At 38.6% G+C, this 15,000-nt stretch overlaps 2 protein-coding genes across 4 annotated transcripts in view; one reads left to right on the forward strand and one right to left on the reverse strand.

The window, feature by feature from the left end:
• lipca (lipase, hepatic a) overlaps positions 1-3,585 on the forward strand; it is a 31,536-nt gene extending 27,951 nt beyond the window's left edge. The window contains 1 exon segment of the mRNA XM_062027749.1: positions 692-3,585. Within this exon segment, the coding sequence (XP_061883733.1) occupies positions 692-833 (142 nt within the window). The 3' untranslated portion in view covers positions 834-3,585.
• The window catches only part of adam10a (ADAM metallopeptidase domain 10a), a 37,752-nt gene continuing 24,938 nt past the window's right edge, over positions 2,187-15,000 (reverse strand). For 2 of the 3 annotated variants that reach the window (XM_062027720.1, XM_062027738.1), the window contains exons 3-16: positions 13,723-13,841; positions 13,145-13,303; positions 9,950-10,050; positions 9,561-9,719; positions 8,765-8,857; positions 8,440-8,623; positions 7,173-7,336; positions 6,906-7,080; positions 6,655-6,805; positions 5,977-6,160; positions 5,794-5,905; positions 5,488-5,708; positions 5,258-5,384; positions 2,188-4,514 (exon numbers count right to left, since the gene is read on the reverse strand). In XM_062027720.1, coding sequence (XP_061883704.1) covers positions 4,411-4,514; positions 5,258-5,384; positions 5,488-5,708; positions 5,794-5,905; positions 5,977-6,160; positions 6,655-6,805; positions 6,906-7,080; positions 7,173-7,336; positions 8,440-8,623; positions 8,765-8,857; positions 9,561-9,719; positions 9,950-10,050; positions 13,145-13,303; positions 13,723-13,841 — 2,053 coding nt within the window. In that variant the 3' untranslated portion in view covers positions 2,188-4,410. Of the gene's footprint in view, positions 4,515-5,257; positions 5,385-5,487; positions 5,709-5,793; positions 5,906-5,976; positions 6,161-6,654; positions 6,806-6,905; positions 7,081-7,172; positions 7,337-8,439; positions 8,624-8,764; positions 8,858-9,560; positions 9,720-9,949; positions 10,051-13,144; positions 13,304-13,722; positions 13,842-15,000 lie in introns of all 3 variants that reach the window. The other variant, XM_062027728.1, reaches the window with a different exon arrangement.

Genomic DNA, 15,000 nt, shown 5'->3' on the forward strand with positions numbered 1-15,000 from the left:
CTTTATAGTATAATCACTGGATACATATAACAATTTTTTTTTTTTTTTTTTTCTTTTTACATTTTTTTCTTTCCATGATGGCACGTGAGGCGGGGCCTCACCTGCCTCTAGTGACTGCACGTCACTGATATATATATATATATATATATATATATATATATATACACACACCACATTTTCTTTTTCTTGCGTAAAATTCTGGTGACTGGGCTGCTATTTTCATTTTATAGTGAACAATTTGATGGATAACTTTAAAATTAAGTCAAACATATCTAATATTTATTTTCATTTTAACAAAACATGTTTGGAATGTATGGCTATCAAACATTTGTTGTATTATAATATTAAAGTTAAAAATACATGTAGTAGTAGCAGTAAAAGTATTTTATAAGAAAATGTGCGTCAAGACATTACTTTCAGGCTTTCGCAGGCCATACAAAACAATGTGGCAGTCCAGATCTGGCCCCCAGGCCTCGAGTTTGACACCTGTTCACTCGAGTAAAGATATGGAGACACGACAGAAAGTAAAGTCAAGTAAATCACACCAAGTGAAAATATGCCATTTACTGAGTCTCTAGCCTGCATTGTCATTGTGGGATTTCAACGCCACCTAGTGGCTCCATCCTGCCTCTATACAACTGGTCTTGAACATGTTTTCCTTGTGTGCAATTTTTTTTTTTTTACCACTTAGGACATCCTTTTGTCCCATGGCAATTGGTGCACAGCATGTGCAAATGTCAGAAGAAACCGTGTTTGTGAGATGTCAACAGGACCCACCAAGGCAGCACAAGAGGAAACACTTCAGAGACTCACCTGTTCATTCAAAACACTGATGTGATCTTTGGGTTCCACTTCACATCTGGATGATGTGCAGTGCAATGGTCTCAGGTCTCAGGATGTTCCTGCTCCGGATAAGAGACAATGTGTCATTTAATATTGAGTGTAGAAACATTTGTACAGTGCATCCGGAAAGTATTCCTATGTTACAGCCTCATTACAAAAGTTTTTTTTTTCTTAAAACTCACAATATCCTCTAACGACAATGTTTCCAGCACCTCTCGAGCCCCATCAGATTGGATAGGAAGCGTTGGTTTTCCTCCATGATGTCTCTGTACATTGCTGTATTCATCTTAGTTTTGCAGGAAAGTGACCAAGAACCAGATGGTCACACTGTCAGAACTACAGCATTCTGTGGAGAGGAGAACCTTCCAGAAGGACAACCGACTCTGCAGCAATCTACCAATCAGGCCTGTATGGTATTGTGGGCAGACGGAAGTCATTTCTTAGTGAAAGTTTGCCAAAACACAACTGAAATACTCTTAAGATCATGAGAAACAAAATTCTCTGGTCTGATGAGACAAAGATTGGACTCTTTGGTGTGAATGTCAGGCATCATGTTTGGAGGAAACCATGAGGCAACGCTCATTACCAAGCCACTACCATCCCTACAGTGAAGCATTGTGGTGGCAGCATCATGCTGTGGGGATGGTTTTCAGTGGCAGGAACTGGGAGACGAGTCAGGATAGAGGGAAAGATGAATGCAGCAATGTACATAGATATCCTGGAGGAAAACTAACACTCCTATCCAATCTGATGGAGCTTGAGAGGTGCTACAAAGAGGAATGGGCAAAAAAGGAATGGTCGTAACTGCTCAATGATAGGTGTGCTAAGCTTGTTGCATTGTGTTCAAAAATACTTGAGGCTGTAATTGCTGCCAAAGGTGCATCAACAAAGTATTGAGCAAAAGCTGTGAATACTTATGGACATGTGATTTTTAGTTTTTTATTACATTTACAAAAAAATAAATAAATTACTTTTTACATTGTCATTGTGGGATATTGTGTCTAGATTTTTGAGATCAAAAATTAAGTAATTCCATTTTGGAATACAGCTGTAACATAACAAAATGTGGGAAAAAGCTAACTGAATACTTTCCGGCTGCACTGTAATATTGGCTAATATTGGCAAGTTCAGGGAATCGCAACACTTTACGTCAATATTTTTTGTAAAGTTGTCACAAATTACAGTAGTGAATCAAAATGAAAACCTATGCAAAAAATAAATGTCAATCTTTGTGATCTCCAGTACATACGATAAATGTCTTTACATGCTGGACAAACCACTTAAGCAGTTTGCGCTGACTTACAGGGTGACAGCGTGCAGTTGACCTCATTGTGTAGAAATGTCACACGTCAAAGCAGTACGTGAAGATGATTTATTAATGCATTTCAAATTAAGCAAATACTTGAGGTAAAAGCAAAAACATTGAAGTTACAGTAAAAAATTATAAACTCAGCACTCCAGTGTACGGACATAAGTCCTTTTAAACCCAAAATAAGTGTTGCATCAGACACAGAAATTGAAAACCCCCATAGTTACAACACATGAATGCAAAACAAATACATGCATTTGGTGGAAAACATGAATGCGTCACTAAAATCTCTAACAAGACATTATCAAACGCAACAACCATTAGCTGAGGTGTTACATGTAGACTGAATGTACTTGATAGTCCAGAAGTGAATTTTATTTAGCAAGAGGCATTAAAACAGACTTTTTTTCACATTTATAACATACTGTATTCACATACAAACCAAAAGTTAAAACAAAACCTAAGTTGTGGGGTCACTGACAATAAGCCTCAGCTTAAATTGGAAATGCTGTCAGTGGGCACATTAAGTACAAAAACAAAACAGAATTGTAAAGATTGGGTAAAAGTTGCCGTGCAATTCAGTCAAAGTTGTCTCTCAGTGACACAAAAAACAGCCAACTCTCTCACCCTTAACACAAAAATCACATTACACATTTAGGTAAAACAAAGCTGTAATAGTCCATTCATCCATCTTCTACTGCTTGTCCTTCTCGGGATCACGGGGGTGCTGGAGCCTATCCCAGCTGCCCTCGGGCGTAAAGCGGAGTACACTCTGGACAAGTCGCCACCTCATCGCAGGGCCAGCAGATAGACAACATTCACACTCACGTTCACACATTAAATATGCCCTGCATAATGCACTTTTTTTGCCCATTCCAAACTTACTTATCCATAAAGCTTTCTGGAGGCACCATTTAGGAAATTACCTAACCATTTTTTTGTTTTATTAATCCTGAGAGAAACAATCATCATTAAGAGAACTGTACAAGCTGAAAGAATAAAGGCAATACATTAGAAAAAGTTTTTGTTTTTATGGCTTTTCATTTAGAACCTTGTAAAATAACAATGGCAGCAAAAGTGTTTTGATTTGCGGTAAAATTTAAATGTACTGTAAGAATATTTCAAGAGATGGGCCTTAAGGTAAGCTGCCAGCATCCTCTGGTATAAAACAAAAAACAGCCCAGTAAAAAAATTTAACGATCAAGACCACATAACAGAGCTCGGTGAACTTCTCTTCTGCATCTCAAGAGCACAAAGGGTGCTGTCCAGTGACGACGATTCAGTTGCAACGTGAGTTCCACCTCACATGTAGGCGTGGATTAGTCCGTTTAATAATAATAATGACAATAATAATACATCTTATGTATGGAGCCCTTTTCAAAAACTCAAAAGATGCTTTACAGGGTAAAAAATGTAAGACAAGTAAGTGCGAAAACAGAACAAATGCGGTTTAAAAATACATACAGAAAGCAAGATTAAAATGTTGTGATGTGATGTATTACTAAATGTGAAAGATTCAAAAAGTTTTGAGTTAAAAGCAGTGTGGAACAGGTGTTTTTTTAAGTTAGTATCAAAGGTAGTAGTGTCAGCAGTTGTCACGGATGTGTGGGAAAATCAAGTTCCACAGGAAGGGTGCGGCAACAGAGGGCTTTGCACCCCGCCAGGTCCGCTGCTTAGTGTCCTTGTAAGTCCTTGTCCTTGAAGTTTCTTCACAGAAAGAGGTGTAGGGTAGAGCAAGTCTTGAGGTGAGAGGGGGCCTGGTTTACTGTACAGGATGACTCCAAGGTTCCGGCGGTGGGGTGTGGGTGAAAGGGTAGCATTATTTAAGGAGTCGGAACTTTTGCTATAGAGGTGAGGGAATTTGGACCTATTATGAAGATAAAAAATTTGGTACACTTCAGTTTAAGGAAATTTGTTTGCATCAAGAAGCTGATATCAGAATGACAGTTTAGAGGGTAGAATGAGTCTGAGGGTTGATGCATTTTGTGGATATGTCAAGTTGAATATCATCGGTATAACAGAGGAATTGGAGGCCATGGCTATGAATAATCTGAGTGAGGGTGAGGAGGTGGAGGATGAAGAGGTGAGGACAAAGTGCCGAGCACTGCGGGACGCCTATGAGATAAGATGTCAGCCAGATGAGGGCTTCATTCGTAAATTGACTTTAGACACTATTCCTTTGCTTTTGGCAACTCAAGTGCTTCCAGTGTAGGCGCTAGAATTTAGCAAGTGACGACTTGTCAAATGCTCCCAGTCTCTCAATACCTAATTTCACCCATTTGATAGTCTTCCCTTTGGTGCCGAAAGTTCACCGGCATGCCTTGTGAGTTGCTCTGTTGGTGCCTTCTTCTCTTCAGGGTACCTACAAGGCAACAACAGATCAAACCTTTGTTTTAGCAATAGTCGAATGTTAGCATAAATTCATTTTGCGTGCTATACACTGCATTTTGACTTTGAGTTCACTTTAACACTTCACTGCTCCTTGGGTACACATTTATCATACATTTTTTTCACATTTTGCCAGTTTCAATTTCAAGTTCAGTCTCTAAGGCGTGGAGTATGCTCCTGTTTTGAAAGACCAGTGTACGCTAGGCCAGCTCACTCAACATCCTGCAAACCTTCTTGCAAAAAACCTAACCTCATGCTAAGCCATTGGGACCATAAAGGCTGCGAATTGTCTGCGTTTTTTTTAATGGATTTCTTGTAGACTCATTTGTGAACTCCTCCTCTGATTTCAGATCAACATTTGCAATATATGTAACAAAGTGATTACTTCCAGCTCCAAGAGTTGAAGTTGCTCACTGAGTTGACATCAGGTGGAGTACTTATAAAATGTGTTCATGGTTGGCAGGTCTTTAAGTTGGATTTATAAAAAGCTAAATAATGTTTTGGGGGATCTAAATGTGCCAGCATGAGACCACTCGCTACTGTTCTAAGAGCCCGAGATGGTTCATATGGTTCTTACATGTCACCAATGTACTTTGGCATGATTTGTACACTAGTAGAGTGGTTTTAAAGTCGATTATCTGAGCGACAGGATGTAATTCTAAGGTTGTGCTCAGCTGATTCCAATAGGTAGATATGCATTGCATGTATTGTGTGTACCTGGTAGTGGCCTTGGAGGAGGCAGTTTTGGGTTGCTGCTTGGAGTGTGCACACTGCAAACCTTGATGAAGCCAGCCATTACCAATATAAGCGCGATGCACATCAAAAGCACTGCCCACCAGTGATCCTTGACGAGAGATATATAAAATGATATACACTTACACACTCCAGTCAAATATAGGATGTAGTGCATATCTGCATGAATGTGTTAATCTATTTTAGACACTCACCACTATCCACTCGGCAATTGTTTCATACAGTTCTAAATTGAATATGGCATTCTTAAGCCTCGCCAGAGGCCCATCAGCATCCACCAGGCGGCACCTCATGAACACATCACAGTAGCCCCTAAAGTTATCGCACGGTGAGCCGGGCTGCAGATTTATGACCTTTTTGTTGAAAAACGCGGCCCATTTCTCCGAGCCCGAGCTGCTGCAAGTGCTGGGGTTCACTGCCGACAGAAAGACAAGAAGTGAGTTCTTACAATGATGGGAGCTGTGCATTCTAAATAGCGCCTTTTGCAGCCTGTCACCCACTTTTCTCCATGCAGCATACGTGACAGAGTTCAGCCGCCTCATTCTTGCTAGTTTCACTGGCACAGGTGCAAACTTCAAGGCCGTACTTCTCACAAATTGAACCACTGCAGACCTGCATCAGACAAGTAAATTGCAGAAGTATAAGCATGAAACAAATTACAAGTGAAACTAAAGCTAACTTACCCCATTGAGACAGACTTGTGTTTCTTCATTGCAAGAGGTGAGGTTGTCCTTTGATTGAGAAGTAGGACACCCAGCAATCAAACCGTTGCACGTTCCAATGTTGGCACACTCAGACTCCTTTCTACACATTTCTGATGAGTCTTTAAAAGAGCACTCTTCCGTGCAGCATGGGCCTTGGCTTGGACTGCAGGAAAGAAATCAAATATTATTCACATATTTCAGAAACATAGTGGGCATCACAGTTATGTGACAGTGTAACACAGTAACTACACAACAGTAAATTCAAGAACTATTTTTGTTCTTGTTCCTGGCTTTTCCAAAAACTAATTTGTTTGAAAACATGTTTGTCTTTTGACCAATTTATGCATTGCAGTGCATCAACCTTCACCTTTTGTGCTATATATAGAGTATTTTTTTGATTGCCTTTACAAATATGGAAATTACTTTGAAATAACAGCTAATTGGATGGCTTACCTTCTTATTGAATACACGTTCAGTTTCTTCTATTCAGACAAGGTTTTAGGTATACTATTGGTTTTACCTTGACATGTTTCAACTTGAAACAAGTCAAAGTAAACAAAGATTACATCACTACACCTACACCTTGTCTAAATAGAATAAACACAAAGTATGGCCAATTGGAAAATAATAAAAATCAATAAACAGAATACATCTAACCTGCAGTTCTTTCCAGGTTGGAGTTTGCACCTGGTACCGTCCGGTTCGTTGGCATCATAGCAGCAGGGATCTTTGCACTGATCACTGTAGCCGCAGTCACATTGTTCTCCCTCTTCCACAAGTCTATTGCCACAGATGGGTTGTCCAGATACTGTATATTTACATAGATACACACAATTGAATTACAACTGGAATCCCTACCTTGCATAACATAACTAAGCAAGACTAAAAAGTTAAAATGCAGAATTTACCAACAAAACAAATGTCCTTCTTCTTTACCAGAACAGCACTCATATTTCGGATGCTGCAGTCTGAAAACTTGTTATTGTTGGGCTTGTCTCCGGAAGTGGCACTTGAATACATGATGTAATTGCCCGCTTCTTTATCTCTGGATACTCCAGGGGTGCACTCAGTCCCGGAGTCATGCTGTGAGTGCATACACATGTTTTGAAAAGTTAAATGTGAAAAGCAACGTTCAGAGGCGCATAATTTCCAGTGGTTAATGAGATATAACTTACAGGAGAGCCAAAGTTGTGGCCAACCTCATGGGCGAAAGTGATGTGAGACACCTTTAGAGGGACGTGTGAGGCATAGTTCTTCACTGTGATAATACCAGTGTTCAGGGACCTCTTCCTCCCATCAGAGTAGACTCTACTCTTCTCACAAATGCCTCCAGAGCTTGCTGTGGTCAGAGTGTATTATTGATTGACAAAGGCCATATGCTGCCATTGGCTGCTTAGAGGCCAAAATGCTAGGTCACTACCAAACCAAAGCTAAAATAACAAACAAAGTACAATTTGTTCTCGAATCGAAGTGAAAGCTTGTACAATTTTTAATTAACAAAATAAATAATATTTAGTCAAACATTTTGATAGAACTTTACAAACATCTTTAACAAAAGAATTGATTGACGTGGACCCCGACTTAAACAAATTGAAAAACTTATTCGGGTATTACCATTTCATGGTCAATTGTACGGAATATGTACTGTACTGTGCAATCTACTAATAAAAGTTTCAATCAATCAAAAGGCAGCGTGTGTATTTACGTTTTTCAGCAGAGGGCAGCATTGAGTCGCCAAAGTTGAATGAATACAAAGCAGGTTATCTTTCAACATAAGGAGTTCGGTATTTTTTTAATATTAAATGTCTTAAATGAACGAATTTTTTTTTTTTTAAACAACACAACTCTCTCAGCCTGTTGTAATAGAGAAGTTAACATGATGGGTACAAGTTTCAGTAGTGCAGAAAATGTTATTAGGGAGCAACATCAGAAATAGCATTCAGAACGAGACACATTTATGTACACTATGTGGCTCTCAGGTCTGTAAATGTAAGGAAATATTCCACCAACTTTGATTTTTTAAAGAAAGTAACAGTTTTGTATCAACCGAGCATTATTATATATTTTTTGCCATTATGGTCTGCTTTACTTGTTTTTACCATGCAATAATGATTACACAATTTTGAGTTTCCCACCTTGTAGGTGTGTTTTTTAGATGAAACAATATTGTTAAACACAGAAATACTTGCACTAAGTTACCCTGCATTCTTCTCCAAGAGTTTAGCATTACTAAAAGTACATAATTACTTTTTACTGGATTGTGAAGATGTGCCCAATAAAGTGTCTGTAAAGTGTCCGTAAAAATAAAAATTAACTATTTCCATTAAATAATTAAATTAAAAGTAAAAGCAAATTAGATGCTTTGTTCAAGATGGTGTACGGTTACTTCCCGTTCTAAGTATGACACAGAAAGTTACTGATACAGGGCTTTGTGTGACCAACCTGCAGGAGAGGCGACCCAAGCCAAACCAAGGACGCCTTCGTCAAAATCCCTGTCAGTGAAGACGTAGGCAAGGCAATAGTCATCGTGATTCTGTTCAGAGTTCAGCTCTAAAAACTTTTCCACTCCGATGTTGGCAAAACGAAAAGGATTGGTAATGTCTTTCACGTTTGCTGTGGTGTTTATCTAAGGGGTAACAGATCAATCAGAGAGGAAGGTGAAGGTTCTCACACAAAGATAACCTGCCATTGGCTAAAATATCAATATATTGATTATAAACGTCTTGCATACGAACACTCAGAATAGATTTGAAAACATTAAACTCACCCTAACTCTTTTCACCATGAAGCCAACGTCTCGAATGCCCAAGAAGTTTGTGGCTTTGTAAATTGAGTCAGCAGCCTTAACATGGCTGGAGATCTGTGGCCAAAGTTAAGGTTTGGATTATTGCTCATTCAAGTATAGGGCATCAAGAGGCAATGTTGTACACTAGTATATATTGTATATCCTAAATTCCTCCCAAGTATAGTAAACGAGTGATTAAAAGTGTGTTCACACAATGCCAGATTAGATGGCGGTTTGAGAACCGTGTACCACTGATGACAGAAAGCCTTTCTGAACACAGCACCAACGCGGATTGGCACGGTAGGACCACGGATCTTCCTGAAAGTGGCAGAATCCTGCACCCTTTACTCTGCATAAACTACAGTCCTATGGTGTGAGACCGTGATGATTCTGTGTTTATCTCCACCCTCTCCGTGTTCACATTGTGAAGTTTTAGGAGCAAAATGTGACTGACACATTATGGCGGTGTTAACAGTTTTATCATGGATCTAGTGTTGCAAACACAGAGGCTGCTGTTTTTTTTACACGGTGAAAGGTGTTTTAAACAAGATTCATTTCAAACCGCCAAGACCGCCACAAAAAATGTAACACGTATACATTTTTTCTATTTTTTTCTGAGAGTTTATGACGGATCAGTGACAACCAAGCGAGGTTTGTGTACGGAGTTAACACGGTCTTTGACGGAGCATGGTGAATTGGCATGAACCGCCATCTAAACCAGCGATGTGTGAACGCCCCTTTAGGAACAGTAATTCTTTTTGTGTATGTGTGATGGTACCTGTGCCAGGACAGCCTCTCGACTGCCGTAGTACTCGTGGAACGAGTGATCGGTCTGAATAAATAATAGGCAAATATTTTTGTCTTTTTCCGTAGCCCTCTTCTTCCTTAAAATCACAGGACCATTGGTGGGCTCCTCTTTAAATGTGCTCACCGCCCTCTGCATAAATAAACAGCATCAGTTGAACATTAAAAAAAGCATAATCATAAAATCAGCATAAGGATAATTGAAAAAAGGAAAATGATGTTTTGCATACACAAATAATCAACACACAAGACACACAGTATAGGGTACACGAGTGAGACAGTTTGTAGACGAATAAGGATGTATTTAATCATGTGGCATTTAACTGAGAAGGTGAAGGGCTTTGCAGTGATGTTGGCACTTACTTTGGCAGGCTCATCTCCTGCAGTTGTCTGATACTTCCTCATCCTCTCAAACACGGAGTGGTCAGCACAGCCTCCACCAGAGCCATATTTATGAGGATAAGCTGATAGAAAACAAGTACATGATTTTGCCTATCAAATACTGCGCTATCAGTTTCTAAGTAAGAGGTGGCAGTGATCTGGGAGAAGTCACGCAAGGGAAAGCTTCAATCAAAAGCATAATCACCAATGGCTTGTCTCACCACAAACCAACAAATCTATTTCTCAAAACTTCACAAAGCAGAAAAAGATTCACCTATACCACTATAGTACTTAGTGACAAACTTGTCTTCAGGCTAGCACAAACTGCATTAATGGTAAATGGTAAATGGGTTGTACTTGTATAGCGCTTTTCTACCTTTTTTTAAGGAACTCAAAGCGCTTTGACACTATTTCCACATTCACCCATTCACACACACATTCACACTGATGTGACGCATTAATCCTGCTTGTGTGCCGAATGGAACTGTGAAGCGCCACTGCGCCAGCATGATGAGCTCCACAGCAAAGAAAAGCCAGAATCACAGAGAAAATTGATCTGCGCGTATGTGCAAGGCTTAATTTGCAAACACAATCTGTGCGTATTAGCACTGCACTTGTCAGCAATTACAATTAGAAACACATTGAAAATATGGTTCTGAACTAGCGGTGCAACAATTCGCCATTTAATGTTCCTGGCACTGACCAAACAACAAAGATTCTTTGTTTTTATCAGCTATTTGCTTGGCTTTGAAATAGACACAACTTAAAACAGTTATAATTTTTGTAACAGCCCAATGAGCAACACAGTTATAGTATAAATAAATATTTATGAAAAAGTATTGTAGTTTTAGATTTTCTGTTAGTACATGCCTAAAAATATCTTAAGCTGTATTTAGAAAGCCGATGACCAGAGCCGCTGAATACGTGTACGCTTCATAATCTGATTCGTTGACTAATCGCTAAGATAGTTGATGACGAATCAACTATCAAAATAATGCTAGTTGAAACCCTACCCTCAAGGCTACTTACAGTACCTACACCTGGAGTGCACATGGTGCTTAACAATGTGTGAATTTACACTTTAGCAGTATAATTTCTGGTAAATAATTTTAATGGCCTGGACCTGGATTTTCCTTGCTATCACACTAATTAATAGAGCCATGCGATATGAATCTAAAAATAAATATCTCGTTATTGGTACTTTTATATCACTATATAGTATTTTTTCTTAAAATTCTAAATATATTACACACATGAAATGAATGCCGATGTTGCTTATATTTTATATATAAAAAGTAGACAAAAAACTAAAAAAAATGTATTTTTAATATCGGCACTTATTTCGACATTGTTTACTAGGCCACCTGAATTTAGAGATTGAATCTGTCATTTATCTGTGTCTGCGGGACTGCTTGTCATACAAGCTGAATTTGGACGACTACGTCAAAATCTCTGGTGTTTTTCTTTTTATCACATCGTGATTTTGAGGTAATGTTAGTACTTGGTCGCATTTTAACAATGTCTCTGTACTTAATGTAGTGTCTTTAAGTGATAGAAAAGAACAGATGTGTTCAAGTAGCTGACAACAGCTCAGTGGCGGCATGTTTTACAGATTGGCCTACCAATTTTTTTGTTGACGTCTTGACTTTCTTAATTAAAATTAAATAGGCACCATTTCCTCTTCAGGACTTGTTGATTTAGCCAGCGTGGTGTTTTGCATCCTTGCGACATTGTTGAAATCCATGCTCCCGCCAGCTCTCACCATAAAGTTTTTCAAGTGACATAAATACTGCCCCAAAGTAGCAGCATTGCTGCAGTTATATTAGCCACAGTCAAGATGTTAAAATTACTATACAAACAGTAGTTATTTCATACAATAACATTTTCATGTCATACTACAATATATATCGTAATATTGCACAAAACATGTCTTAGAATTATTGTAATTATCACCATGGGAAACATTGAAATAAACAGTTAAGTTAGTTGGCAACATAACTCAAAATGTTATGGGTTGATTTTCCTGAAAACTTTAAAAATGTCTGAAATAGGATAAGGAACACAACCTGTTTAGATTTTGGGCCTCATCCAGCTTATTTCTATTATGTTACCTTGTGAGTGTTCACTAAATTTATTCCATTCCACTATAGATGGCTTAAAAAGGTATTGACGTATTTTCATCTAACTGTGAGGAAATGTCTGAAATGGGATAAGGAGCAAGTCATTACATTTTGGGGCTGATCCAAATCACTTCTACAACATTATTTACAAGCTACTACTGTGTAGCGTCCCTGCCTCCACCCACAGAGACAAAGACATTGGATGTCTGACAGGAGGTTTCACTACGTTTCTGTTCTCCGCTATAGATTGGCTCAAAAAGTCATGGTCGTATTTTGATTCATCTTTCAGGAAATGTCAGAAATGGGATAAAAACAAGTGATTACATTTTGGGAGATATGGATTACCAACTGGATTTAAGCATATTGGGACGTCAGCACTCTCCAAATACTTTTCTAGGTTGCACTGCCATTGTCATAAAAGGAATTGAAAAGTTGAACTGAACTATGAGGCTGCAGAGTACATGGCTGAAGACAAGATGCATTAATCCCAAATCTATCCTTGAATACACCTCATAAAGCTCAGTTGGCAAACTACAATGCAGAATAAGGATGGGGAAATGGCACTTATATTAGCATAGAGACAGACAGTTCATGACATGAGTGGATAGTATTAGCATAGAGACAGACAGTTCATGACATGAGTGGATAGCGTTGCCATGAATAGCGTTATCAGGTCACAAAAACATTTCCCAGAATACCAAAATAGTTGATAGGCCTGAATGTAATTTGCAAATATATTGACAGTCTCCCTATAATCCTATTATTAAACCAACATGGATCAGGTTATTCACCTTTGAAATAACAGCCTGCTGAGGCAGGGTGGGGCTGTGTGTTCACTATCTGTGATTTTCTTATTTTAATGTTTATCATGTTTACCTACTTATATTCTACTTGACTTCTACCTATTTATTTGTAGTTTTAACATTATATGGCCGTTAGAGAAGATAATGTAGCTCTTTACATAGCTCTAAAAATGCATTTCAAGCCATTTCTATAAATATGCCCCTTTAAACTGTTGTATCTCATACCGTCAGGAAAACCGGAATCATATACTTACTGATGTCATCCTCATGATAGATAATGGAGTGGAAGGGCACATTGTTCTCCTTAAGGTACCTTTCGGAGGGTTCAACAAAATATGTCCCTTGGTGGGTTTTAATGAAGCCCTCGAAGCGCCCTTCAATCACAGAACCATGGGTCAGCGTGTCCTTTTCCCCTTAAAAACAAAATACACTAAATGATCCAGAGTTAAGATAACATTCTAGTCATCGTAATGACTATTTTCACAACGAATATACTGTTCTTGGCTGAACCTCAAATCATTGCAGCAGACATGATGGTTTCATAGAGACATTCTTTACAGTAAACACCTAAAAAGCAACGTTTTATATCATCCTGCACTGCAGCAGAGATAACCTGACAATAAATGTGGTAATAAAACACACAAAAAAAAGTTTTTTTATGTCTGATTCACACGCACGCAAGTACACGAGACAAAGAGGTGGTCTGGGTAATTTTAACTCAGCAGGAGACAAGACAGCGGGAGGTCGTCCTGAAGTGAAGTCGATCAAAAATGTAAGAAGTTGCTCAAAGTGCTGTGATAGAATGTAATACTGTATGACAAAGGAAACATACCCAAGAGCTCGCCACTGTAGATATGCGACGTATCAATGGGTGCTTCCTCTCCTGACACCTCGATTTCGAGATCTGGAGAAAATACCGAAGTGTCTCTCCTCATCCGCAGGTTGAAATGCCTGAATGTAGAATAGACGTTAAATATGCTAACAAATAAAACTATCAAAATACAAAGCAGCAAACAGTATGGCTTATTAATTTTAATTCAGTGTACAAATTCGGTCCAAAACCAGTCAAAATGTTTCTAGGGTCAAGGCACCTTAAAAAATATCCACATGAAATGTCCAAGGTTTTGAGATATTTAAAATGTGCCAGGAAAATATTCACATCTGATAATATTATCAGGGACATAGGATTGCAATTGATTACCTAATGGGGAATATACCTTCATAGCAAACGCCCATACATGCAAAGTTTCCGCCCGCACTTAGTGTCCGGATGCAAACATCCCCTGCAAAGTATGATTATTTCCTTGCCATCTTTGACGGTGGCAATTCATCAAACCATTTTCCTAAAAAATTCCAGTGAAAATGGATCTATGACAAAAACTTCCCTACCTGGTGACTAATACATCATATACACAAGTACAAACATTTCGAACCAGCCGTCTGCAACAATATTCAGTAACTGATCAATATTCTATTTTAAGGGTGAAAAGTACATTTGGAGGAAATGTTCTTTCTTTTAAAGGAATTGTGTTAGCTTTTGCCCAAAATGTAATGACATTTGCAACTGGTTTGGACTTTTCACATTTAAACTTCATCTTCAAAAGAACACCAAAGAAAATAGAAAACATTGTCCTGGAAATTACAAAATGCAATATATGAACAGGAGTTGCCGTGGCAAATGCAAGGACTCAACTCATGACAACTTTATCATCAAAATGTTAACATATGGTATATAGCTGTTCAGTATTGTAGTGTTCAATACAAATATGTCACGAGGATAACCTCAAGACCATTTCTGCAGAGTCAGTGTTCTATTTTCATAATCCTCTTTGTAAATCACAAGAAAGCATGCATCACATGAGGTGCACATGAGTCCCCAGCTTACCCAAACCTCCGGCAATGCAGTGACTACTCAACCAGGAATCATTACCCAGATTGTAGCAGACAACCAGCTGGAGAAAATACTCATCTGATCAACTCCCCATGTGTGCAATGAAATGTCTCAGTTTTTTGGAAAAGTAGTAGAAATAATATCCTGCCATGATTTCCACAAACCTAAAGCTGATGTGTGTTTGGGGTCATTGTCCTGTTGGAACACCAACTGCGCCCA

This window comes from Entelurus aequoreus, linkage group LG02, assembly GCF_033978785.1.
Source record: "Entelurus aequoreus isolate RoL-2023_Sb linkage group LG02, RoL_Eaeq_v1.1, whole genome shotgun sequence".
In the NCBI taxonomy this organism is placed as follows: Eukaryota; Metazoa; Chordata; class Actinopteri; order Syngnathiformes; family Syngnathidae; genus Entelurus; species Entelurus aequoreus.